The following is a 25523-nucleotide window of genomic DNA, read 5'->3' on the forward strand; positions in this document are numbered from 1 at the left end:
GACAGCTTATCCTCCAACTCCTCAGTATTCTTATCCGACAGTGATCTCAACAAACTCCGCAACACTTCCTCACTAGAAGGAACTCCTGTTATACCAAAGCGTAAAACCAAACTAGCTCGTAAGGATTTCCATAAAAGCGGAAGTCTGGTGAGTGACTTTGATGAAGAAGTAGAGGTAAGGCATAGAAGGAACACTTCACTCGAGAGGAGAATATTGGACAAAGAAAACTCGTCGCTACATAGCTTGGACAATGCAAGACATTACGAACAAAAGATGTCACTGGAGAAAGAGAAACCTATGTATGGTACTGACGACTCCTTATATCGCATGAAGAATGATGCCTTGAACAGAGTTAAGACATCTAAGAGTCCAAGCCCCATGAGACATAAACATGAGACCGCTAAAAGTCCACCAAGTTATGACAAACACTCAAGTATGAGCCCCCCTCCTAGGAGAAGAAGAAAATCAAAAAGTCGAAGCCCTTCTGAATCAAACAGAAGTCCTAGCAATACCAGACGACACAGCAGTAGTTCTCCTCTTACAATAAAAGTCCACCAAATTATGACAAACACTCAAGTATGAGCCCTCCACCTAGAAGGAGAAGAAAATCAAAAAGTCGAAGCCCTTCTGAATCAAACAGAAGTCCTAGCAATACCAGACGACACAGCAGTAGTTCTTCTCTTACAAAGGAGAAGAAATCTGCTAGCAAAAGTCCTCTAAGCTCTCCAAAATTATTGAGAGATGTACACAAACCCAGTAGCAGTAGTAGCAGCTCTTCTCTTACTAAGGAAAAGAGACCTAGCAAAAGTCCTCTCAGCTCTCCAAAACTACACAGAGAGGAACCTAAACCCAGCACTACCTCTTACAAAGGAGAAGAAATCTGCTAGCAAAAGTCCTCTAAGCTCTCCGAAATTATTGAGAGATGTACACAAACCCAGTAGCAGTAGTAGTAGCTCTTCTCTTACTAAGGAAAAGAGACCTAGCAAAAGTCCTCTCAGCTCTCCAAAACTACACAGAGAGGAACCTAAACCCAGCACTAGTCAAGCGGGGAAAAACGCTTCGAGACAAACATTGAATGTTGCAACTACAGCAAAAAAACCATCTTTACTAAGTGACAAAGAAAATTATCTATCAGGTAATGCCTCTACTTCAAAAGAAAGAGAAACTGACGAATATACCACTACAGACCTAGACGAAGAAGAACTAGAAGCAATGGCGGTAAAAACTGTGATACAATTCAAAATCAAAACGGATGATGCTCCAGTTGTTCCAGAGAAAGACAAAAGTAATCAAAATACAAACAACCAAGATGCCTTCAAAGAAGATAGCAATAAACTTGGACTACATAATCTTTCAGAAGCGGAAAGGAAAAAGTTAAGTTTGGGCACACAGAAAAGTTTCGAAGACAAAGCTGAAAGAGATCTAAGTGATATGCTACATGGTAGTTCTGAATTGATGCTTCTTCTTCTTCCTAATAGTAGTCGAGAGAACAGCGAGGAAAGACGTAAGTATACACTCCAATTTTTCTTAGATATCTACTAATTTTCTCAAGGCCCTAACTTACCAGTATGCATACCTAGAAGTAGGGATTGGAAAAGTATTTCAGACTAGTGGCAATAAATTAAATTTACAGTTTTGAAACTTCCGATCCAATCTGTTTAAGATTTTTTTTTTCATCTATTTTCAGAACAAAGGCAGAAAGAAATGAAGATCAGCATGTCGATCGACTCCATCATGGCACCCCCGATTTCTCTGTCAGCACCCGAGATCAACGACGTCAGCTTCTACCTGGAAGAACCAGTCGACGTCCCCATCCGAGAAGCTTTCAGTTCCACCGAACTTCTGCACGAAAAGAAAATGGCACGCCTCTACCAAAGTCTGGAAGAAATAGAAGCGGAAAACGAAGAGTATAAGCGGAAAATCCAAACCGTGGAACCAATCAAGCAAAAGCTAACGAGGAAACGAAGTCTCACTGACAAGCGAAAGGAATTGCTCGAGCGACGAAGAAGTTCAGAAGCCGAAGAATCTGACTCGAGACGAAAATATTTGGACAGGCTAGGGACAAGGTCTAAGTTCAGTGAAGATGAAGAGACCACAGAAATGAGTGATGGGAATAATTTGTCGGATGACAATAGTAAGGTGGAAGAACGGGCGGCCAAGAGGATTTCGTTTGGAGCTACGTTCCATTCTGATTTAGAGACACGTAAGTGCTTTGATTGTAAATTTATTCATGTATTGCATACAATGGTCTCTATAAATGTGAATAGCATCAGTAGCATAAAAGCCTAAAAAAAAAATCACCTGCGATAGGACTTACAAGGAAGGACCATTTCTACTTATTTCCCTACGCTTCGATTTATCCCCCATCAATTAGAATATTATCAGCATATTATCAAGTCATTTCCACTTGTTTCAGATAATGAAGATGACTACGACATAGTAGAGACCAATGAACACACAGGCACCGGAGCCCCCAGTGACAATGAGAATGAAAGCGATTATTTCCCGGAGAAAACCATTGATGAGTCTGTATACGGATACGACAGTGACGATCTTGATCGACATTATCCGACTTTGGACGAAGAAGAAGAGAAAGAAGATCGTGAAAGTTCGGTGAAAGGGAAGGAAGAAGAAGCGAAAGTGATCAAGGATGATGAATACTATGAGAATCTTGGTGACGTTTTGACCAAGAAATATTCGTTGCCGGTCAACTCGGACATTCAGATTAAAATAGATAAACCTGATGACGAGCCTGACTATGTTATCAAAGGTAAGGCCGGGGGCTTAACTAAAGGGATTATCGAATTTCTGGTCCATCATCAAGGTGTTCAGGCACTGGAGGTGCCTCATCCAAATCTTCTTGACTTGATCTCATCGTCATCAACTTGGGGTGATAAATCTCTTCTTGATCATCTTCAATGTACCTGGCGAAACAAAATCAAAAGTAGGATGTTAGTTTTTCAATTAATTAATTAATTAATAGCTCTGGAAATACGGAGTAGGATATCGACTACTAGACATTAAAAACTTTTACCTTTAGAGTCAAGTAGGTAGTTGATGAAAATATTCCATCTCTATAGCTATAGTATACTGCCTTAAGGTATCTCTAGTAATGGTCTTTCCTTTAAATTCTCAAGTTTATTGAAGTAACCCAATATTTCCTTTTGTAGAAATAGAAATGAAAAACCAACTTACTTGTTGTGTCTATTTCGGGCAAAGTTAATGGGCTGATCTCGGTCATCCTCATCATATTCTTCTTCTGGATTATCTTCAAACAATTCATCAAAATCAAAACTGTCCTCTTCGTCTTCCTCATCTTCGTCATCGGTAATGTTGCTGGCTTCACTCATCTCACTCGAGTATTGTGGTTTGAGCTTGGATCGCTTCAGTAACATCTCGTTGTCCACTTCGTATTTCCCTGAAATCAACAAGAGCTGTATTTTACTAACGTACCCAGCTATATCGTAATTTGTACAAAAAAGCGGAAGGTAATTAGAAGGAGTTTAATTGATTCTGCCGATTGATTGAGGTCCTTCGTGGGGTCCTTTGTACGCGAAAGGACTGTACACTTTGATTGAGAGGTCCTTCGTGGAAAGAAAAATGTGAGAATATGTGAGATACATTAATCATCAAATAAACCATCCTACTACCAAATTAGAGGATTAAAGTTGCAAGTCGAAGGACCTACCAGATCAGACTAACACAGGATTTAGATTAATCCAGACTAGCTTTAGAGCTAGGCTAATCATTCGATAATCCCTTTAGTTAAGCCCCCGGCCTTACCTTTGATAACATAGTCAGGCTCGTCATCAGGTTTATCTATTTTAATCTGAATGTCCGAGTTGACCGGCAACGAATATTTCTTGGTCAAAACGTCACCAAGATTCTCATAGTATTCATCATCCTTGATCACTTTCGCTTCTTCTTCCTTCCCTTTCACCGAACTTTCACGATCTTTCACCAAACTTTCACGATCTTCTTCCTCCTCTTCTTCGTCCAAAGTCGGATAATGTCGATCAAGATCGTCACTGTCGTATCCGTATACTATAGCTATAGAGATGGAATATTTTGATCAACTACCTACTTGACTCTAAAGGTAAAAGTTTTTAATGTCTAGTAGTCGATATCCTACTCCGTATTTCCAGAGCTATTAATTAATTAATTAATTGAAAAATTAACATTCTACTTTTGATTTTGTTTCGCCAGGTACATTGAAGATGATCAAGAAGAGATTTATCACCCCAAGTTGATGACGATGAGATCAAGTCAAGAAGATTTGGATGAGGCACCTCCAGTGCCTGAACACCTTGACTTTCTCTTCTTCTTCGTCCAAAGTCGGATAATGTCGATCAAGATCGTCACTGTCGTATCCGTATACAGACTCATCAATGGTTTTCTCCGGGAAATAATCGCTTTCATTCTCATTGTCACTGGGGGCTCCGGTGCCTGTGTGCTCATTGGTCTCTACTATGTCGTAGTCATCTTCATTGTCTGAAACAAGTGGAAATGACTTGATAATATGCTGATAATATTCTAATTGATGGGGGATAAATCGAAGCGTAGGGAAATAAGTAGAAATTCATTGGTCTCTACTATGTCGTAGTCATCTTCATTATCTGAAACAAGTGGAAATGACTTGATAATATGCTGATAATATTCTAATTGATGGGGGATAAATCGAAGCGTAGGGAAATAAGTAGAAACTAACATCCTACTTTTGATTTTGTTTCGCCAGGTACATTGAAGATGATGAAGAAGAGATTTATCACCCCAAGTTGATGACGATGAGATCAAGTCAAGAAGATTTGGATGAGGCACCTCCAGTGCCTGAACACCTTGATGATGGACCAGAAATTCCCATGAGAACAACTTCCATCGAACGCAGCAAGCTATCACCTAGCTCCATGCTCAAAAAGCAACCCGTCAAACCTATCCTCAAAAATAAAGGCAAAAAAGTGGGAAAAGTGTTGGATGTCGAAATCCACATTGACAATAATGAACCAAGTTTCGACAACATTGTCCTGAAATCTCCGAAACCGACGAGAAAGAAAAAAGAAAGTCCAGAAGGGTCGCGGAAATCGAAACTCAGCGCTATCCTCAAACCAATCTTGAAGAAAGAAATGATTCATGTAGAAAAGCCTGATGATAATTTCACACAGTTTCCAGTCAAAGCGGGTGACAATATTCTTCTGATTCCCAAATCTTTGCAGAAAGTATCTGACGTAGAAACAAGCGATACTGACACTGAGAAAACACGCAAGAAACATGTCCGCATAACAGAGCCAGGAAATACACCTGACGAAAACGACCTGACCAAAATAGCGATCATTAACCATTACAGTGACCTAGTCAAAGAGTATGGAACAAAACAGAAGAAAGCTGCACCGAAAATGATTCTGAACTATGACGAACTGAAAGCAAAAGCAAACGAAGTTGAAAACAACCAATCTGTTGTAGACTGGGACAAACTGCACCGAAAATGATTCTGAACTATGACGAACTGAAAGCAAAAGCAAACGAAGTTGAAAACAACCAATCTGTTGTAGACTGGGACAACATAGTGGAACCTTCCAGTGAGGAACATAAGGGGCGTGAAGTTGAGCATCCAAATGAAATGCGAGATCCCTTCAGTAATAATAAAACTGCATCAGAACAATCCAACCCATTCGGGATAGACCCGAGTAGAGACTATCCCAAGAGAAATATATTGAATAACAACACAACGAAAATTGACACAAATGAATCGTCTGCAACAAATCACATTGGAACTATGGACCTCCGAGCATCAACGGCATCTAATCTTCAAATTATCAAAACACAGGAAACACTAAGTAACACAATGCAGATCAAACCATACGATGCAAACATTATACAAAGGCGAATCCACTCGTACTTTGACTATACGATTGATGTGTTTGTGTTCGGTATTGCTTGCTGGATTTACTTCTTCAAACATCCTATTCTCTGTGTACCAATCCTTCTGCTGTTAATATGTAAACAAATCTATGAGAATAGGGAAAGCTTCCTGTTCTGGAAGAACTATTACAAACAGTATGAGCAGAAACCTTCCAAATAGGATTCTTTATAAGACAGGTCGGTCCTATCTTTCGTATCTTACACCGTTTGTGACATAATTTACCATGTGGGTTGGTAAGTAGTCCTCTACTGCCTTTGGATTCTCATAACATAAGTACCTAAGTGTATCAAAATATTGAAGAGCAGGATTTAAGAGTTTGGGATTTTAGGGTATTCTAGGGAGTCTCTCACTTAGTGTGTTTGGACACTTAGAGCATATTTGTGTCCTTGATTGTTTCCATTTAAGTTTTTATAAATTACCTGTTTAATAACTGATAATAATGTTTTTTATTTATTTTCCTAACTTATTGTTATGTTCATTAAACGAGGAGAGTTAATGTACATAGATCTTAAAATAAAATAAGGTACCTTGGGTATTTAATAATTTTGATTATTGTTATCAATACATAACATATGTGTGGAGTAATTTGATTTACGAAAACTATTGCATCATATTGCATTAAACAATCTAATCCTCTGTTCTTAAATTTGCCCCTGGTCCCTCTGCTATGCACCTCCTAAACGTTTTAGTACAGGCACCTGCTTACACATTGTACAGATTACATACGTGCATGTATTAGAAATGCATTAATAAAATTTGTTATTATTATCGAAAAAAAAGAACGAACAAAAATGTTCTATAAATAAAAATCTCGCACGGATTTTACACAGGCCGAGTTTTTATATCCGTACATGTTTTTTTTTTTTTTTTTTAGGCACATAAGAAGCCGTTCTTTTAACTTTCGAGAGCTGAGGTCATATCGGGCTTTATGTACAGACAAAAATCAGGGGTGATCTGTAACTCACCATTTTAGATGGCGGAGTATTTTTGATTTCAGATTCAATGGGTTAAAAAATGAATTTCCACTTGTCAATCACGATTAAATCATATTTCGTGCCTCGCATTTTTGTGATGGGATTCCGTCCCGGTAAAATATCAGTATACCTGCATCAATATAACATGTACGGTTAGCAAATACTCAAGGAAATGCCAAAAAATCAAAGCCAAAACAAAATATTGTTGAAAAAAGAGAAAAATAATAAGAAGAGATAATAAGGTGAGCCATTGGGAATGGAGGGACCCGGCTAGAAGCGGGACCCAGGGGGGAGGCCAGTCTAACTATCAGTATACCTGCATCAATATAACATGTACGGTTAGCAAATACTCAAGGAAATGCCAAAAAATCAAAGCCAAAACAAAATATTGTTGAAAAAAGAGAAAAAATAATAAGAAGAGATAATAAGGTGAGCCATTGGGAATGGAGGGACCCGGCTAAAAGCGGGACCCAGGGGGGAGGCCAGTCTAACGTAATTTTTAAAAACAGCCAAATTTAAAATTAAACATAGGTCATTATGCAGAATCCGCGCATGCCACTCGGAAATTCTTGTTCATACCAACGTACTTATCTCGAAACGATGACTGAGTACGAAAATAAAAAAATCGAAAAATAAATAATAGGTAAAATAACTTTTCAAAATCAAAATGTACGGTGCTTTTCGCTTTTTTGAATTAGGATGAAATTGTAGATTTTTTTTTATGTATTTTCTCCAAACCGTGGAACCAATCAAGCAAAAGCTAACGAGGAAACGAAGTCTCACTGACAAGCGGAAGGAATTGCTCGAGCGACGAAGAAGTTCAGAAGCCGAAGAATCTGACTCGAGGCGAAAATATTTGGACAGGCTAGGGACAAAGTCTAAGTTCAGTGAAGATGAGGAGACCACGGAAATGAGTGATGGGAATAATTTGTCGGATGACAATAGTAAGGTGGAAGAACGGGCGGCCAAGAGGATTTCGTTTGGAGCTACTTTCCATTCTGATTTAGAGACACGTAAGTCCTTTGATTGTAAATTTATTCATGTATTGCATACAATGGTCTCTATAAATGTGAATAGCATCAGTAGCATAAAAGCCTAAAAAAAAAACGTTCCATTCTGATTTAGAGACACGTAAGTGCTTTGATTGTAAATTTATTCATGTATTGCATACAATGGTCTCTATAAATGTGAATAGCATCAGTAGCATAAAAGCCTAAAAAAAAAACTATGTATTTTAATTAGATTTTAAATCTAGGTTTTCTAGTTCGCGAATCTTTGTACCCCGAATTAAAAACGTATATAAACAGAGACGTGTGAGGTGCTAAAGTGAAAATGATTGAGATTGTGACCTGTTACTGGATTTGAAGGTGTTTGGTGACGAACATTATCATTGCTGTCTCTGAGACGAGGACAAAATGTCGACTTTGCAAACAGGTGGGTGTACAATTTTCATCTATTAAGATCCAACTTTGACACAGACATAGACTACCACTGGTATATATTTATGAGGAAAGGATCTATCTGTCTGGTGATACAGGAAAAGACGACCTTGAAAAACGTTTAGTAGACTAATGGACTTGTTACCCCAATTTGAATTCGGGCACAATAAGACATTTGAATGGGATAGGAACATCATAAGTCTTGTACGTAAAGAACAAGACATGAATCGATAAGTACTTTGACAGCACTAATATTTTCTAGACCATTTTCCCGTTGGTTATTTTGACATGCCCACTAATATTTAACTTGGTTAGTTTGACATCTCCACTAATATTTCCTCGACCATTTTTCAGTTCATTCTTTCGACTTTCGACATCTACACTAATACGAGTATTTTCTAGTTGGTCATTTTGACATCTCCACTAATGTTTCCTCTATCATGAATGGAAAGACGGTCACTACCAAGTTGATTATTTCGACATTTCCACCGATATTCCAACAAATAGATTTGTTGGCCAATATTATTATTATTTTTAGTTCTCTCGACGATTTTCTGGTGGAAAAGTAAACCGTGTGTTTACAGAGTTCAGAGTAAAGTTTGTGGACAAAAAATTTCTTAGTGGTGGTCATGGACATGTAGTGGTGGCGCATTGCCAACCAAACACACACATAAATCAAATCCACCCAATGGAAAAGTTTGGATTCGTGTGTGATTAATGAGATCACACCTGTCTCTGAACGGTTCAACAGAAAATGAAAATGTGTTCACCTCACTGCGGTCATTTGAGAGGTTCTGTCATGTTTGTAAGCCAATGGAAAAGTTTGGATTCGTGTGTGATTAATGGGATCACACCTGTCTCTGAACGGTTCAACAGAAAATGAAAATGTGTTCACCTCACTGCGGTCATTTGAGAGGTTCTGTCATGTTTGTAAACCTATAAGAGTTTGGTGGTGACTGTCTTTCCATCCATTCCACCACTTTCATTGTTTTTAGATCCTTGTCATTTCACGCCTATCCTTTTTAGAGAGCGGAGTTGTACGGTGATAGTACATTGAATGTAGAATGTACCCACTGAAGTTAAGCAAGGTTGCTCGAAAGTGACCATCTGGGCCATCGTGCTGCTGGCTTTTCCCGGCCTTACTTAGGATAGGTAATGGGTATGGTTATTCTGAGGAGGTGGTCATCATATCGCCGAACAGAGAGTAAAACCCCCGTCGGTCGCTAAAAACTCTAACACGTATTCAAAGATGTTAAATCCCTAAAAAAATCAATTGTGTTTAGATCATTGCCTTTTCAGAAAATTCAGACCTATGAACAAGGTTTTACTATCCAATAACCTGAAATCAGAGCCACTTTTACGTCAAAGTGCAACTGCTGGTGACGGGGGATTTACCCTCCTTTTGGCAACAAGCTACCCGCCTCACCTCAATCTTACCCAGCCCGAGTGGGGCCGAGAAAAGCCAGCAGAGGTGAAAATCGTCCATCTGGCAACACCGCCACCAATTTTCACGATAAATCGCCATCATGCCATGCACATTTTGCTTCAGTCAATGCATCATCGAGAATAATATTAGTTCAACAATAACCAATACATTTTGAGCCTGTAATTTCGAATTGATTTTCGTTCACCAAGAGCCAAACGCTCTGAGTCTATTTATACATCGATAATAATGTTCATGAGAATAATGTACAGCAGCGTGCCTCAGAATATGTGAACTCTTGAAGAGGAAACGAAAATTTGCTCATAAATCGTGTTGTTTGTGTCGGTGGAATGCCAAAATTAAATAATACCCCAAAGTAAAAGTCGACCACAGAGGCTACCTCCAGGAAATTTAGAATAGAATACTTCTTGTTTATATTACAGCCAGCATAGGACTGGTGGACTGGAAAGTTCGTTTACTCTCGTAGTCACAGTTATTGGTATTTCTTGGCTGAAAGATCAGATTTTTTTAAAGACATTTATTTATACAATTGAAGGAGTCCTACCTCCCACCTATTAGATTAAAAACAAGCTTACAAAGGGTGCTATTATTACCTGAGGCAATCTTTGTCATCAAACAATGTCCAATTTTTGAGAGGCACTGATCAGTACACAATACAAACGGTGTGCCCACGTATTCACCCGTATACAACGTTTAACCCGTTGGTTAACTTACCCTAGAATGCTTCCTTAGAATCCCCCTGAGTCTTCCTCTTCGCCTTTTCCCGTGTACAGACGGGGTCGGCGTTTTTCGTCAGTCTCTCAATGAGCCCTAGGGTGATCTTTGGGCTGACATTTAGTTTTGGCTACCCGTTTGTTAACTTACCCTAGAATGCTTCTGTAGAATCTGCCTGAGTACTGAGTTCAAAATGGGTTTCTGTTCGATTAGAATCGATTCGTTGGTCAATTAGTCCTCCTTGCCAATTTTGCACTTGCTTTTCCTCCACTGCAAAGTCCAATAAAGAAAAATACCTAGACCATTTTCCAGTTGGTTATTTTGACATACCACTAATATTTAACTTGGTTAGTTTGACATGCCCACTAATATTTAACTTGATTAGTCTGACATCTCCACTAATATTTCCTCGACCATTTTTCAGTTCATTCTTTTGACTTTCGACATCGACACTAATACGAGTATTTTCTAGTTGGTCATTTTGACATCTCCACTAATGTTTCCTTTATCATGAATGGAAAGACGGTCACTACCAAGTTGATTATTTCGACATTTCCACCGATATTCCAACAAATAGATTTGTTGGGCAATATTCTACAGATAAAAATCAGGAATGATCTGTAGCTCACCATTTTAGATGGCGGAGTATTTTTGATTTCAGATTCAATGGGTTAAAAATTGAATTTCCACTTGTCAATCACGATTAAATCATATTTCGTGCCTCGCATTTTTGTGATGGGATTCCGTCCCGGTAAAATATCAGTATATAAGTAGAAATGGTCCTTCCTTGTAAGTCCTATCGGAGGTGATGTTTTTTTTTTAGGCTTTTATGCTACTGATGCTATTCACATTTATAGAGACCATTGTATGCAATACATGAATAAATTTACAATCAAAGCACTTACGTGGTAAGGAAACAGCTAAGGTTTTTAGAGACGGGGGTTTTAATCACTGTGGCGACAAGCTCCCCACCGCCTGACATTAACCTCACCTAGCCTGAGTGGGGTCGAGAAAAGCCAGCAGCACGCGATTGTCCAGATGATCACTCATTTGGATATCAATATTATCAATCATGTACAACGTTTCCTTATTTATTATTATTATTAAACAATTACTTCAGTGACCTGGAATTCTAGACCATGCAACATGCTATCGCTGCTGGTTGTTAGCAAGGGAACAAGTTACTTCCTCGTAGAACTTAAGCTACAACTTCACACCCAGAGTTGGATTTCCAAACTAGGGGCTAGGGGGCACCTACCTTCTCATCTTCCAGTGCCGTGGTGTCATGCAGGGCCCGAATGAAACTAGGGGCGGCTGCCGGAGACCGCTGATAGGTCACAGTGAGGGGCTCAGATAAAGGGCCCGGTTCAGAGAAGCCCACCACGTTTTCGGCCGTGATTCGAAACTGGTAGCGCCACCCGGGCTCTAGGCCGCTGACCATGAGCTCGGTGTCTTCTACCATGTGAGGGGAGGCGCGTACCCAGTATGGGGAACCGGTGCGTCTATGCTCCACGAGGTATCCTGAAACAGACAGAAAGTAGAAATAGAATTAACTCATCAGTGGTAGTAGTGGTTAAGTGAACGGCAGAACTCACTCAGAAAAGGACCCCTGCGCGGCCTCCGAAGGCCAGACAAATGGATCTCTATTGGGGAGAAAAAATTTCCTAGGAAGAGTTTTACTCAGGTTTTCAGGAAGGAAAGATCTTTGTGTTCCCATTAGGGAAACATTGTAATAAAATAATAACAATGAACTCTTGAGTAACCATTAGGCGAGGTTAACTCTGCGCGCTCTTGAGGCGTTCTCTACCACCTAACCCAAAAGCTATGTGTATTATTATGTGATTCTCAAATAGATGAGGATACAATTTGATTACCTAACACGGGTGATCCTCCATCATATTCAGGTGGTTCCCAGCGTATGGTGAATACATCTCGGTCCAGACTAGGGGAATCTGGGAGAAGTTGTGGCTTCCCTGGAGGACCTGGGGGCTCTGAAATAGAAATGAAACAGCTACATTTAATTCCATTGCTATAATTTTGGGCTGCACGGAAACAAAGTGCCAAGAACACACATTCTAAGGAGCGCTCCTTGGTTACAAATTCCTTAGCATTCAAGGAGTACGTTTTACAAGTAAGGTATTGAATTGAAATAAAAAGCATCCCTGATGTAATCTAGAGACTTGACTCCTTCGAAACAGAACCCAAACTCCTTGAACCAGAGCTAATGCTGCATCGGTTTAGAACAGAATTTTCAATTTTTTCAAGTCTATTTTTTCACTCTAGGTGAGGTTAATGCTCGAGGTTCGGGGTCATCTGTTGGGGTTACCATGGGGTCGAATTTTCTCGTCAAATTTCTCTTGTGAAAGTGGTAAGCCCCGACCTTAGCCCCACATCTCTCTTTCTCATGGCATGCGGGAGTGTTAATTTCTTAATTTTTTAAAAAAAAAAAAAAAAAAAAAAAAAAAAAAAAAATGGCGCCGAGGAAAAAACTTCACTTTTGTTCTCATTTCACTTTTTGTTTGCTTTCGTGCGATATTTTTTTCGGTGTTCATGCTGATTATGCTGAGGCTGCCAATTTGCATACATGGGAGAAAAAAAATGTGCCAAGTTGTGAATAAATGTCATTTGGTAGGGAACTAGAACTAGGTATCTGTGTGTGCATAATCTAGGCGCACGGCAGTGCGCCAGGCCAAGTTCCGGCCTGAGCACGCCAGTGTGTATTAAATTATACTCCCATAACTACCTAATACATGGGCGGTGATATGGACATTTAATACGGTTAGAAAAAATAATAAATAATAATAATAAAAAAAAAGAAGTAAAAGAAACGGGTTTAATAGCGTCATAAGCGTTTTTAAACGGTCAAATCATATTTTGGGTCCATTCTGGCATCTAGGAAATTACAACAAAAGTCGGCAAGTAGGTATAAGGTAACTAGGTACCTGGTAGAAAAGTAATTAAATGAATAACTAACGATAATACATATTGGATACATCTTCCCTTTTCGTGCTCATAAGGCCGAGGCCAAAGCAATAAACAGAAGCCTTGTATGTATTAGAAGGCTATCTCCAACGCTATTAGCATCGACCATAGATCACCGCCCAAATACCCCAAGCAGATGAACCGTTGTATTTCCACTGTTTAAAATAAAAACTATAGGTACCACCATCGCGTTAAATACCACGATCCCCTTGAATGCAGCCACCTACTCTGGGATCTGTTCAATTTGGACGTCTGCCTAAATACAACTTGTTACACTCAAATAAAAAGCATACCTACATGAGGCATTGGGGGGAATTGTGAGATTTGTTTTGTCTGCAAAGTAATATTTGGGTCTCGGGGGGAAATGAGCTGATCAAGGCGGTTTTCTATTAGAGGGTGTGAGTCTCGGCTGTGGCTGAAAATTTATACCCATTCAATTTTGAACTAGGTGCCTTAAAAGTGGAGCACCAAAAGCTCGGCACTAACCACTTACTACCCCATGCTCTGAAAATATTGGAAAACGGTAAAAAGTGAGGACTGTAGACTTGTAGAGTCGTTCATGGAATAGGGTTCTGGTGTCATAGCTCTAGCTCGAGGTGGTGGTTATACAGAGGCCTAGTAAGCTTGAAAAGTAGAAAAAAAAGTACGATTAAAAGAAAAAGAAACACATCAAGCCGACCCTAGTCCTGTGAATGCTGAATAACCACCACCTAAAAGATTATAAAAATAAACTCTTGAGTGGAAGGTAACCACTAGGTGAGGTTGACGCCGGATGTGTTCTTTACCACCTAACCCTTAGAGATCCATCATTATGTGGTTAAATTCTCAAATTAATTATGATAAAATTCCATGCCTCGGCTGGGATCGAACCCACGCCCTCCCGTTTACCAGGCGAGCGTCTTGACCACTACGCCACCAAGATAGGATCAAAAGTTAATACAATTAATATTTACCTGCATTTTCCGGGGTCCAGTGAACATTCTTCTTGGCTCGCTGCTGGTGATGCTTCTTATGATGGTGACTTGATGTGGCACCCATAGCAAGATTATCAAGTACCCTCTTTCACCATTAATCTAACACTCATCCACAGGGACTACTGGAAGCTAATAGGGTTACTGGACCGCAACTAAAGGGAATTCGTAAGAATAATAGGAAGAGCAGTGGAGGGGAGGGGGGATCAAGCTCGAAATAACAGTCGGGTTTTCATTACACAAGCACTAAACTTTCACTACGGGGAAAAGGTTAATTTTAAACAAAATTTCCGCACACCAGTGTGAAAATGTCGTATCACTCTACTTTATTTACATAAAGAAAAAGAAAATCGAAATTGATTTTTCACTCGATTTTGTGTGTTTTTTTTTTTTTTCGTTTTCGAAGTTATCGCTGAAATTTATTTTTAGATTTTTTATTCGACCGCACGTTTTGGCGTCTGCGTAGTTTCGATTGGTCGTTTGTGTTTGTGTTGTGGCATGTGAAGTTATGAAGGTGTTTGGGATAAAATCATTTGATTAGATACGCCCGAAAATGAATTTGAGTTTCGTGCAAAACACGTCCGGTTGTCTAACACTTCGGGGTTCAGGGTGCAATAGTCCTACATACTGGACTCCGCACACAGGAATTTCGTCAGAAAAGAACCCCATTTCAATGTAATGAAATGTGAAGACTTTGAATATGGCTCAAGGGGTCTTCGAGGATTTGTATTTTGGAATCACTACGTAAGAACATTTGTGAACTCTGGGAATCGAACCAGACCTTTTCCACGGAGTGTTTGCACTTTACGGCTGCCGCGCCGCTTTGATTCCTCCAAACATGCAAAAGAGAAAAAACGATAATTGGGTATATACAGCAACATATTGGAGACCAAAGTGTATTTTTTCACAAACAGGGGGGGTTGGTTAAAAATAAATAAAATATGAAAATTATAAAAAAGAACTTAATCTCAAGAAATAAGGCGACCATTTCTCAAGACGAGACCTGGTTCTTATGGCCGCATAATATTAACAGAAGAACTATCAGAACTATTTAAAATTTTAAAACATAGTAATCAACTGAAAAGAGTTGTTCCTTTTGATAACTGACTCGCTCTTTACAAGTCTCTAGTTGAAAGGGTTGTTTGTCTCTTTTCACCCACCTCAAAAAATATAGGTATTATAAATACATATTACACTATTAGACTGATATTACCCGGAAATACTCGACAATGTAGTTTCCAATCTTACAGCCTCCATCGTCCTCAGGTTCAGACCAGGATAATGTTACTGACTTGCCCAACGTCATCACAACCTTGGCTTTTCCAGGGGGTAACGGCCGATCTGAAATGAAACATCAAACCATGTTGAACTAAGGCCGTATTTTATTTTTCCTCTCTGTGGCACTTTTGCCATTTTTGAACTAAAACTTCAACACTCTGACTGCCAAAGCATATTCCATGGTGTGTACCCACAGAAACAGAAACATACACATCTATTAAAACATCTCCCTTAACACGAGAGACAGGCTCTTTAATCCTTGGAATTTTTTCATCAAAAAGGAAGGTAAAAATAGCAAAATTTCACTCTTAAGATAACCATTGAAAATACAAAAGTGGCCTGTGGACGTCCAAAGCGGAATCTGTTTGGTTGAATCATGATGAATATAAAAAGAGTCATATAATAAATACGGCTCAGATTACCTGTGACGGTGACCAAGAACGAAGCAACATCTTCCCCCAGAGAATTCACTCCATGTGCCTGATACTCCCCTCTATCGGCTCGCCTTGCATCACTGATCCTCAGGTTAAGATAGCGGTCCGTGTGAGTGATCTCATAGCGTCCTCCAGACGTCAAAGGTTCACCATTGTGTAGCCAGCGCGCGGTGGGTGGGGGCATGCCCGCCATGGACACTTTGAGCTTGATAATCTCCCCCATCTCAAACAGGAGTCCGTCCTCGTATTGCTTGGGTAGACGAATGGTGGGTGGAGCTGAGGAAGAAAAAGCAATTACATTATAGTTATTTTTGTAGCGGCTTCAGCTGTAGCTGAATGGTGATGGCAGAATAAAGAAAGGATATCGTTTTTTCTGCCATACACTGTGGTGACTGGTGATGGTCTCTAGCCAGGTTTAATTGGCTCGTCCTGAACCGTAATCAACCATCGTGAGAACTTGTGCTTATATTCTTTAAAAGCAGAGAGAACCCTTTGAAGAACTGTCAGCTAGCTAGGTTGGTTAGGGTTAGCTGTTCTCCTCCCTGTTTATAGTCCCACAGCTAGACACTAGTCTACTCTTTGTTTAACGTCCCCTGGCCAGACAGACTCAATAGGTATTTACCTTCCAGACGAAGTCGAGCTTTCGTAATGGAATGTCCCGCCCTATTGGTGGCCGTGCATTTGATTTCGCCCTCATCCATGAGCGCTGCCTGGTGAATAATCAGAGTACTAATGTCATTGTCCGTGACGATCCTCTGTCTTCGGCTGCTGAAGATTTCGAAACCATCCTTGTACCAGGACACTTTGGGAGTGGGAATGCCCTCCACTTGAACCGTGAATTCCACCTGAAATCGAGAAGATGGTTTGTAAGGAGACAGCTAAGGTTTTTAGAGACGGGGGTTTTAATCACTGTGGCGACAAGCTCCCCACCGCCTGACATTAACCTCACCTAGCCTGAGTGGGGTCGAGAAAAGCCAGCAGCACGCGATTGTCCAGATGATCACTCATTTGGATATCAATATTATCAATCATGTACAACGTTTCCTTATTTATTATTATTATTAAACAATTACTTCAGTGACCTGGAATTCTAGACCATGCAACATGCTATCGCTGCTGGTTGTTAGCAAGGGAACAAGTTACTTCCTCGTAGAACTTAAGCTACAACTTCACACCCAGAGTTGGATTTCCAAACTAGGGGCTAGGGGGCACCTACCTTCTCATCTTCCAGTGCCGTGGTGTCATGCAGGGCCCGAATGAAACTAGGGGCGGCTGCCGGAGACCGCTGATAGGTCACAGTGAGGGGCTCAGATAAAGGGCCCGGTTCAGAGAAGCCCACCACGTTTTCGGCCGTGATTCGAAACTGGTAGCGCCACCCGGGCTCTAGGCCGCTGACCATGAGCTCGGTGTCTTCTACCATGTGAGGGGAGGCGCGTACCCAGTATGGGGAACCGGTGCGTCTATGCTCCACGAGGTATCCTGAAACAGACAGAAAGTAGAAATAGAATTAACTCATCAGTGGTAGTAGTGGTTAAGTGAACGGCAGAACTCACTCAGAAAAGGACCCCTGCGCGGCCTCCGAAGGCCAGACAAATGGATCTCTATTGGGGAGAAAAAATTTCCTAGGAAGAGTTTTACTCAGGTTTTCAGGAAGGAAAGATCTTTGTGTTCCCATTAGGGAAACATTGTAATAAAATAATAACAATGAACTCTTGAGTAACCATTAGGCGAGGTTAACTCTGCGCGCTCTTGAGGCGTTCTCTACCACCTAACCCAAAAGCTATGTGTATTATTATGTGATTCTCAAATAGATGAGGATACAATTTGATTACCTAACACGGGTGATCCTCCATCATATTCAGGTGGTTCCCAGCGTATGGTGAATACATCTCGGTCCAGACTAGGGGAATCTGGGAGAAGTTGTGGCTTCCCTGGAGGACCTGGGGGCTCTGAAATAGAAATGAAACAGCTGTATTTAATTCCATTGCTATAATTTTGGGCTGCACGGAAACAAAGTGCCAAGAACACACATTCTAAGGAGCGCTCCTTGGTTACAAATTCCTTAGCATTCAAGGAGTACGTTTTACAAGTAAGGTATTGAATTGAAATAAAAAGCATCCCTGATGTAATCTAGAGACTTGACTCCTTCGAAACAGAATCCAAACTCCTTGAACCAGAGCTAATGCTGCATCGGTTTAGAACAGAATTTTCAATTTTTTCAAGTCTATTTTTTCACTCTAGGTGAGGTTAATGCTCGAGGTTCGGGGTCATCTGTTGGGGTTACCATGGGGTCGAATTTTCTCGTCAAATTTCTCTTGTGAAAGTGGTAAGCCCCGACCTTAGCCCCACATCTCTCTTTCTCATGGCATGCGGGAGTGTTAATTTTCTCTTTTAATGTCTTAAAAAAAAAAAAAAAAAAAAAAAAATGGGCGCCGAGGAAAAAACTTCACTTTTGTTCTCATTTCACTTTTTGTTTGCTTTCGTGCGATATTTTTTTCGGTGTTCATGCTGATTATGCTGAGGCTGCCAATTTGCATACATGGGAGAAAAAAAATGTGCCAAGTTGTGAATAAATGTCATTAGGTAGGGAACTATCTGTGTGTGCATAATTAAATCATACTCCCATAACTACCTAATACATGGGCGGTGATATGTACATTTAATACGGTTAGAAAAAAAAAAAAATAATAATAATAATAAAATAAAAATAAAAAAAACGGGTTTAATAGCGTCATAAGCGTTTTTAAACGGTCAAATCATATTTTGGGTCCATTCTGGCATCTAGGAAATTACAACAAAAGTCGGTAAGTAGGTAGGTAACTGGTAAAAAAGTAATTAAATGAATAACTAATGATAATACATATTGGATCCACCTTCCCTTTTCGTGCTCATGAGGCCGAGGCCAGAGCAATAAAACAGAAGCCTTGTATTAGAAGGCTATCTCCAACGCTATTAGCATCGACCATAGATTACCGCCCAAATACCCCAAGCAGATGAACCGTTGTATTTCCACTGTTTAAAATAAAAACTATAGGTAACACCATCGCGTTAAATACCACGATCCCCTTGAATGCAGCCACCTACTCTGGGATCTGTTCAATTTGGACGTCTGCCTAAATACAACTTATTATACAGACTCTTGATAACACAATACAGATCAGTTCCCACGTTGAGTCCCGTGATAGCCTCTTCCAAACGTACATACAGGGGGGCCTGGTTTTCGAATTGATTATCCGCAGTCTTCTTGGCCTGTTTCTTCTGTTCTATGATGTCAGCAAACTTCTTCCTTACCCGGTACATTTTCCATAAACTCTGTCAAGAGAAAAATCCGAAGAATTCGAGATTAGATTTATAATTCGATTAATTTTTTATTTATCATCAATCCATCACTTGTGTAGATTTTTTTTTCTTTTTTTTTTGCATACTTATGTTTAGAAAATTGATTGGACCAATTGAAAATTGGACTTAATGATTTCATGTCTTTACTCAGGCTTTTAAATTTTAGGAAAAAGCTAGGAAGAAGAGTCAGGCCTCTCAAAACTTGTACAAAATTTCATTGAATACCCTCAAAATTTGTATGTTATATCCCTGTAAAAAATGACAGTATCCCGGTATTCAGAGAGTATCTTACCTGTATCTTCACAGCACACTGGTGTCTATATTTCTCCTGCCTCTCCTGTTCTCGCTTCAACAAAATTGAACTGTAATGATTCCATGTCTTTACTCAGGCTTTTAAATTTTAGGAAAAAGCTAGGATGCTAGGAAGAAGAATCAGGCCTCTCAAAACTTGTACAAAATTTCATTGAATACCCCCAAAATTTGTATGTTATATCCCTGTAAAAAATGACAATATCCCGGTATTCAGAGAGTATCTTACCTGTATCTTCACAGCACACTGGTGTCTATATTTCTCCTGCCTCTCCTGTTCTCGCTTCAACTTGAGCAGTTCTATCACTCGCTCATATTTCCTCAAGTTCAGCTTGAATCGGAACCGCCTCTGAATCATTACAGTAAAGAACCGAATTTCCAAATAGTTGTGTCTTTCCTGACTAGCGACTCGCTTTCCTAGATACCAATTCTCTATTCTCAGCACACTCGCTTTCATCGCTAGGAATCGCTCCCTGTGAGATCTCATAGCGAGTCGCGCTTGGTATCTGGTTTCCACAGTACGCACAGCTTGTTTCAAGTTGAGATAAAACGCACGCTGTGTTTGCATGTCACGCATTGCGATATAGCGTGTCTTTATGACATGCACTGCGTGTTTGAGTCTCAAATATTCCGCGCGCTGTGTTTTCATCCTAGCGTACTGTCTATAGTGACTCTGTATCGTACATGCCGCCTGACGGAGTCGTGTGTAAGCGTCAAGATCTACTCTCATCTGCCTGGTCGCGCGGAACCGACGTTGTACGTTAACTACAGCTTGTTTGAGCTCGGCATACTCGTCCCGTTGGTTTTTAGCGATCAGATAGGCACGGAATCTGGTCTGTATTGTGATCGTGGCGGTACGCAGGGCGACATATCTCTCACGTTGTGTTCTCATCGCTACATTAGCTCGGTAGCGGCGCTGTATAGTGATAGTTGCAGCCTTCAACTCGTGTAAGTAGCTCGCTTCCAGTCGCATCAGTTTGGTGTTTCTATACCACTGTTGTATAACACTAGCCTTCTGTTTCATTAGAAGGAAATGTGCACGCTGTTTCCTCATGGTGAGGTTCGCTCTCCAGCGCTGTTGCACTGAAACACACGCCTGTTTCAACTCGGTGTACGCAGCACGATCACGTTTCATAAGAAGCTTGGCTTTGTAGAGGGTTTGTATTGCGATCGTGGCATGTTTTAGTTTTAAGAACTCCTCACGTTGTTTCTGCATTAATTTGTAACCTCGATAGTAGTTTTGTATTTTGCTAGCTGCCTGGTTGCTACGTTTTGTTCTGAAGTTCCTTTGAATAAGAACAGTGAAGCGTTTCAATTGATTGTATTGTTCCCTTTCATGTTTCATAAGCAGGTAAGCACGGATATGTTGCTGTAGACAAATGGTTTTGGTTCGGAGTTGAGTATATTTGGCTTGCTCTGCTCTCATAGCACGTTGGGCCCGGTATCTATTCTGTACTACCAGTGTAGCATGTTTCAGTGCCAAGTACTGCTGTCTTGCTTGTCTCATACACTGTAAGTTTCTATACCACTCCTGTATCTTGACAGCACTTGATTTCATAGCCAAATACTCCTGTCTCTCCTTCCTCATGAGTAGATAGCCACGGAAATATTTCTGGATCACAATGGTCTTGCTTCTAATCATACAGAACTCACGCTCATCTCGTCTCATGGCTAGTTTGGATCTCCACAGGGTTTGAATCAGTATGGTCTTGGCTCTCAGATTCAGATAATCAGAGCGGCATTGCTGCATGGTTTGGTAACTTCTGAAGCGTCTCTGTATTACCAGACAGGCATTCCTCTGCTGTAGATAGGCACTCCGTTGGATCTGCATTAACTTCTGAGCACGATATCTCCGTTGTACTACAAGGCATGCTTGTCTTAGCTGGATGAACTGAGCTCTGGATTTCTTCATGTCTACATACGCTCTATATCTTCTCTGTATAGAGAGTGTAGCCTGAATAATCCTCTGATACTGGGCTCGAACTGCGGTCATCAGTTTCTTGGCCCGGTATAGTCGCTGTATGTACACCACCTTTTCTTTCAACGTCACAAATCTTGCTCGCTCTGACGTCATAAGTTTGTAAGATCTGAAATGATTCTGAATAGTTATAGCGGCTCTTTTAGTTCTCATGTATTCATCACGCTGGGATTTCATCGCTTGATTTGCTCTGTACTTGCGTTGGATAACAAGAGCCGCATGTTTCATCGCTAGGAACTCACTCCGTTGTGTTTTACCGAGGAGTTTAGCTCGGAAACGTCTTTGCATATTCACAGTGGCAACCTTTAGGTCAGTGTACTGCTTCCTCTCAGCTAACATGGAGCGGTGAGCACGGTATCGCCGCTGCAGAACAACTGCACACTTCTTCATCAGAATATATTCCTGACGTGCCTTCACCGCAAGTCTTGTACCGCGGAATCGACGCTGACACGTGACTGTAGCGCGTCTGAGCGCCAAATAACGCGCTCTCTCCTCTCTAGCGCGTTGGATATTTCTGTATTGCTTCCTCTCAGCTAACATGGAGCGGTGAGCACGGTATCGCCGCTGCAGAACAACTACACACTTCTTCATCAGAATATATTCCTGACGTGCCTTCACCGCAAGTCTTGTAGCGCGGAATCGACGCTGACACGTGACTGTAGCGCGTCTGAGCGCCAAATAACGCGCTCTCTCCTCTCTAGCGCGTTGGATATTTCTGTACCACCTCTGTATGCGCACGGTAGATGTTTTAAGGTGCTCATATTCCTTCTTATAAGTCCGGTTCAGTTTGTAGTTCCTATAGAATCTCTGGATAGTGATACACGCTTTTCTGAGACGCAGGAATTCCGCGCGGTCTGTATTGACGCGTTTGTTACGCCTGTAGTTGCGTTGTAGTTTGAGAGCGAGGGTTTTCAATCCTGCTCATATTCCTTCTTATAAGTCCGGTTCAGTTTGTAGTTCCTATAGAATCTCTGGATAGTGATACACGCTTGTCTGAGACGCAGGAATTCCGCGCGGTCTGTATTGACGCGTTTGTTACGCCTGTAGTTGCGTTGTAGTTTGAGAGCGAGGGTTTTCAATTGACGGTACCGGGTTCGAGCCTGGTAGCGGCGGAAATATTTCTGAATGGTGACGGTGGCAGAGAGACGTTGCAGTTTTTCTTCCTGGAGTTTATTCTTGAGCTGGATGAACTTACGACGGATGAGTATACCTGTGGACAGAAAGATTAGGGAAACTTAACTTGTAATTTGGACCTGTTTTTATGTTAGTGGTTCAGTAAACTATAGAACTAGAAAATGTACGTCTCTACTTTCAAATTCTACCTACTCCCCCACAAATACATTTTTACATCATGGTTTTTCCTTTTCTGCACCACTGGCGCGTTTTAACTTTATTTACCTACTACCTACTACCCTACTAGTGGTTGAACTAACTTCTAACTACGGATCCAAATAATAATAAGTAAATTATGTGCCTACTAATTTGCCAAAATTTAATCAAAATTGGACAATTTGTTCAATGTTATCGTGGAACAAACAAACCAACAGACACTAAAGCCAAAATCGTGGGGTTAAAACTTGGAACTAACTTTCTTCGTTCTATTTTATTTATTTATAAGATTGGGACTTGTTTTTATGTTAGTGGTTCAGTAAACTAAAGAACTAGAAAATGTACGTCTCTACTTTCAAATTCTACCTACTCCCCCACAAATACATTTTTACATCATGGTTTTTCCTTTTCTGCACCAGTGGCGAGTTTTCCTACTACCCTACTAGTGGTTGAACTAACTTATAACTACGGATCCAAATATTAATAAGTAAATTATGTGCCTACTAATTTGCCAAAATTTAATAAAAATTGGACAATTTGTTCAATGTTATCGTAGAACAAACAAACCAACAGACACTAAAGCCAAAATCGTGGGGTTAAAACTTGGAACTAACTTTCTTCGTTCTATTTTATTTATTTATAAATCATGTCCCTCCTGGGATGCGAACAGCTTTCCTTTGGTTATTAATTCAGACATGTACCTACGCACTAATGAAAGAAACGACTTAAAAAATACCAGGTAAAAAAATAAATTCAGTAAAATTTGAAAAGCACCACACGCCACTGGTACGGACAAGGAAAATTTTGTTCTAAGAACAAATTGTGTGAGAAAGTGAAATTGGAAATTTTCTCAGGCACCCTTGCTAGGTACCTGCTGAATTTGGTTTAAAGGCGTCTACACACGGTCCAATTTTTTGACGATGGATTTTTCGCCAATATGGGGAAACAAAGTCTTTCACAACTCATAATATTTATCATTATATCAATTAAGAAGTTGAACAGACTTTTCTTGTCGGCAGATAGTCATATAAATTTTCTCATTACTTTCTTTTGTAAGGGTGATAAAGTACCTACTTAAATTATGAAGATATTCGTAAGAGGTGCTTTGTACGATGGCAGGCTTGATTTCAATAGGCATAGATCGATTCTATGTGTGTGAGAGGGGGGGGGGGGGGGGGGGGATATCTCTAATGCTACTCCCTTTCACCTCATCTTATCTTCAATACCGCTTAAGGTAAGGTAAAAAGCAGAAGTTCCAATGCTGTAAGTCAGCTGCGTTTGAATGACCGGTTGCCGTAGAGCGGCCCTGCAGTAGCGCTCTTCTGGTAGACAAGGGTAGGGAGACCGTTTTGAATAGATGTTCAAGGTTCGAGGGGCAATACTTGCTCGGCGGAGGTGGATAAGTTGGTGACCACGTTCTTGTTCTCAGGGGGAGGAGCCGAACTCTAAGTCCGCCGCGTAAGCTCGGGTTCGACCGCCGGGCCGCTGTCTTTACGGCGCCGATGAGGATGAACGTCTCGGTTGCACCTTTCCATTCGAGTTATCTTTCTTTCTATGCTCGGGAAAATATGACGCTCTTAATCTGACTTGTCTTCAGGGGAATTCTCTCGCAGTGCTTTACTGGTTCTATTGGTCCTGTATGATCCAATATGCCGCTTAGAAGGAGACTTCACGTTGTACATTGTACAACGATAACAATCCGTTGGATTTTGCACTTAGCAATTTTCCAAGGGAATGAATTGGTATGGCGCCGTTTTCCAAGCAAAATCTGGTGTGCAAAATCGCACAAATGGTGTCAATTCATGTCTCCAAGTGAATGAGGAAACATTCCTCAGCAAAATGAATAGCTTTGGTACTGTGATGGTTGCTTGGTTGAATTTGCAAACTGGTTCCCTTAAGTTGGGGCTATTTTTCCGAGAGTTTTTCAACTGGCCTAATAAATGTTTAGATGGGCAGACTTCGGAAAATCTTTTTAGTTCGAATTTTTTTAGGTGTCCAGAGAGAGATTACCTTCCATTAAGCTTCAAACCCTTTTAGTGGAAAGATTTGGCTGTGATTTGGCTTGAGGCTGGGCTGGACAATAAGGCTTTTGACTTGAACGTGACTCACGACACGACCGTTTCAGAAATTGAATCGCATTTTAAAGGAGTTAAGGACTAACCGGACACTCCTATGGACGATACTAATCTTAATATTCAGCATTACTTTATTAATTAAATCGCGACTGATGTCGTGCCAGACTAAAAACAAAAAAAAAAACAGATGGGTTCGACCATAATGTTTCAGTACCACGATGAATGAATACATATCTCGCAAAATCCATTTATCTATTTTTGACTCGCTAAGAAATTTATTAACTACTTGTTATAAATATTCTAAACATTATGTTGGACGTTTGGGACCTCTTCAAACACT

General features: G+C 40.5%; 5 protein-coding genes across 5 annotated transcripts in view; 2 read left to right on the forward strand and 3 right to left on the reverse strand.

The window, feature by feature from the left end:
• The first annotated feature begins 6 nt into the window (after window positions 1–6).
• On the forward strand, window positions 7–3145 carry LOC103519902 (BUD13 homolog). Its single transcript, XM_026831216.1, has 6 exons — window positions 7–412; window positions 556–849; window positions 1031–1504; window positions 1688–2203; window positions 2417–2770; window positions 3138–3145. Exons 1-6 carry the CDS (start codon window positions 274–276, stop codon window positions 3143–3145), a joined length of 1785 nt encoding a protein of 594 aa, XP_026687017.1. The 5' UTR covers window positions 7–273.
• Window positions 3146–4741: 1596 nt separating this feature from the next.
• On the forward strand, window positions 4742–6224 carry LOC103519901. Its single transcript, XM_026831217.1, has 2 exons — window positions 4742–5378; window positions 5468–6224. The coding sequence occupies exons 1-2, from the start codon at window positions 4779–4781 to the stop codon at window positions 6074–6076; spliced, it is 1209 nt and encodes a 402-aa protein (XP_026687018.1). The 5' UTR covers window positions 4742–4778; the 3' UTR covers window positions 6077–6224.
• A 5507-nt stretch (window positions 6225–11731) lies between these two features.
• LOC103519904 (immunoglobulin superfamily member 22-like) lies at window positions 11732–14832 on the reverse strand. The gene is made up of 3 exons (XM_008484994.3): window positions 14424–14832; window positions 12363–12479; window positions 11732–12009 (listed from the first exon to the last, which is right to left on the reverse strand). Exons 1-3 carry the CDS (start codon window positions 14506–14508, stop codon window positions 11732–11734), a joined length of 480 nt encoding a protein of 159 aa, XP_008483216.1. The 5' UTR covers window positions 14509–14832.
• Window positions 14833–15624: 792 nt separating this feature from the next.
• On the reverse strand, window positions 15625–19119 carry LOC103519905 (twitchin-like). Its single transcript, XM_026831218.1, has 6 exons — window positions 19077–19119; window positions 17986–18153; window positions 17370–17632; window positions 16776–16998; window positions 16142–16429; window positions 15625–15782 (listed from the first exon to the last, which is right to left on the reverse strand). The coding sequence occupies exons 1-6, from the start codon at window positions 19117–19119 to the stop codon at window positions 15640–15642; spliced, it is 1128 nt and encodes a 375-aa protein (XP_026687019.1). The 3' UTR covers window positions 15625–15639.
• Window positions 19120–19249: 130 nt separating this feature from the next.
• LOC113471796 (abnormal spindle-like microcephaly-associated protein homolog) overlaps window positions 19250–25523 on the reverse strand; it is an 11853-nt gene continuing 5579 nt past the window's right edge. The window contains exons 3-5 of the mRNA XM_026831219.1: window positions 22851–22989; window positions 20031–22686; window positions 19250–19465 (exon numbers count right to left, since the gene is read on the reverse strand). Coding sequence (XP_026687020.1) covers window positions 19250–19465; window positions 20031–22686; window positions 22851–22989 — 3011 coding nt within the window. The remainder of the gene's footprint in view (window positions 19466–20030; window positions 22687–22850; window positions 22990–25523) is intronic.

This window comes from Diaphorina citri, unplaced genomic scaffold (genome assembly GCF_000475195.1).
Source record: "Diaphorina citri unplaced genomic scaffold, Diaci psyllid genome assembly version 1.1 scaffold3027, whole genome shotgun sequence".
Classification (NCBI taxonomy): Eukaryota; Metazoa; Arthropoda; class Insecta; order Hemiptera; family Psyllidae; genus Diaphorina; species Diaphorina citri.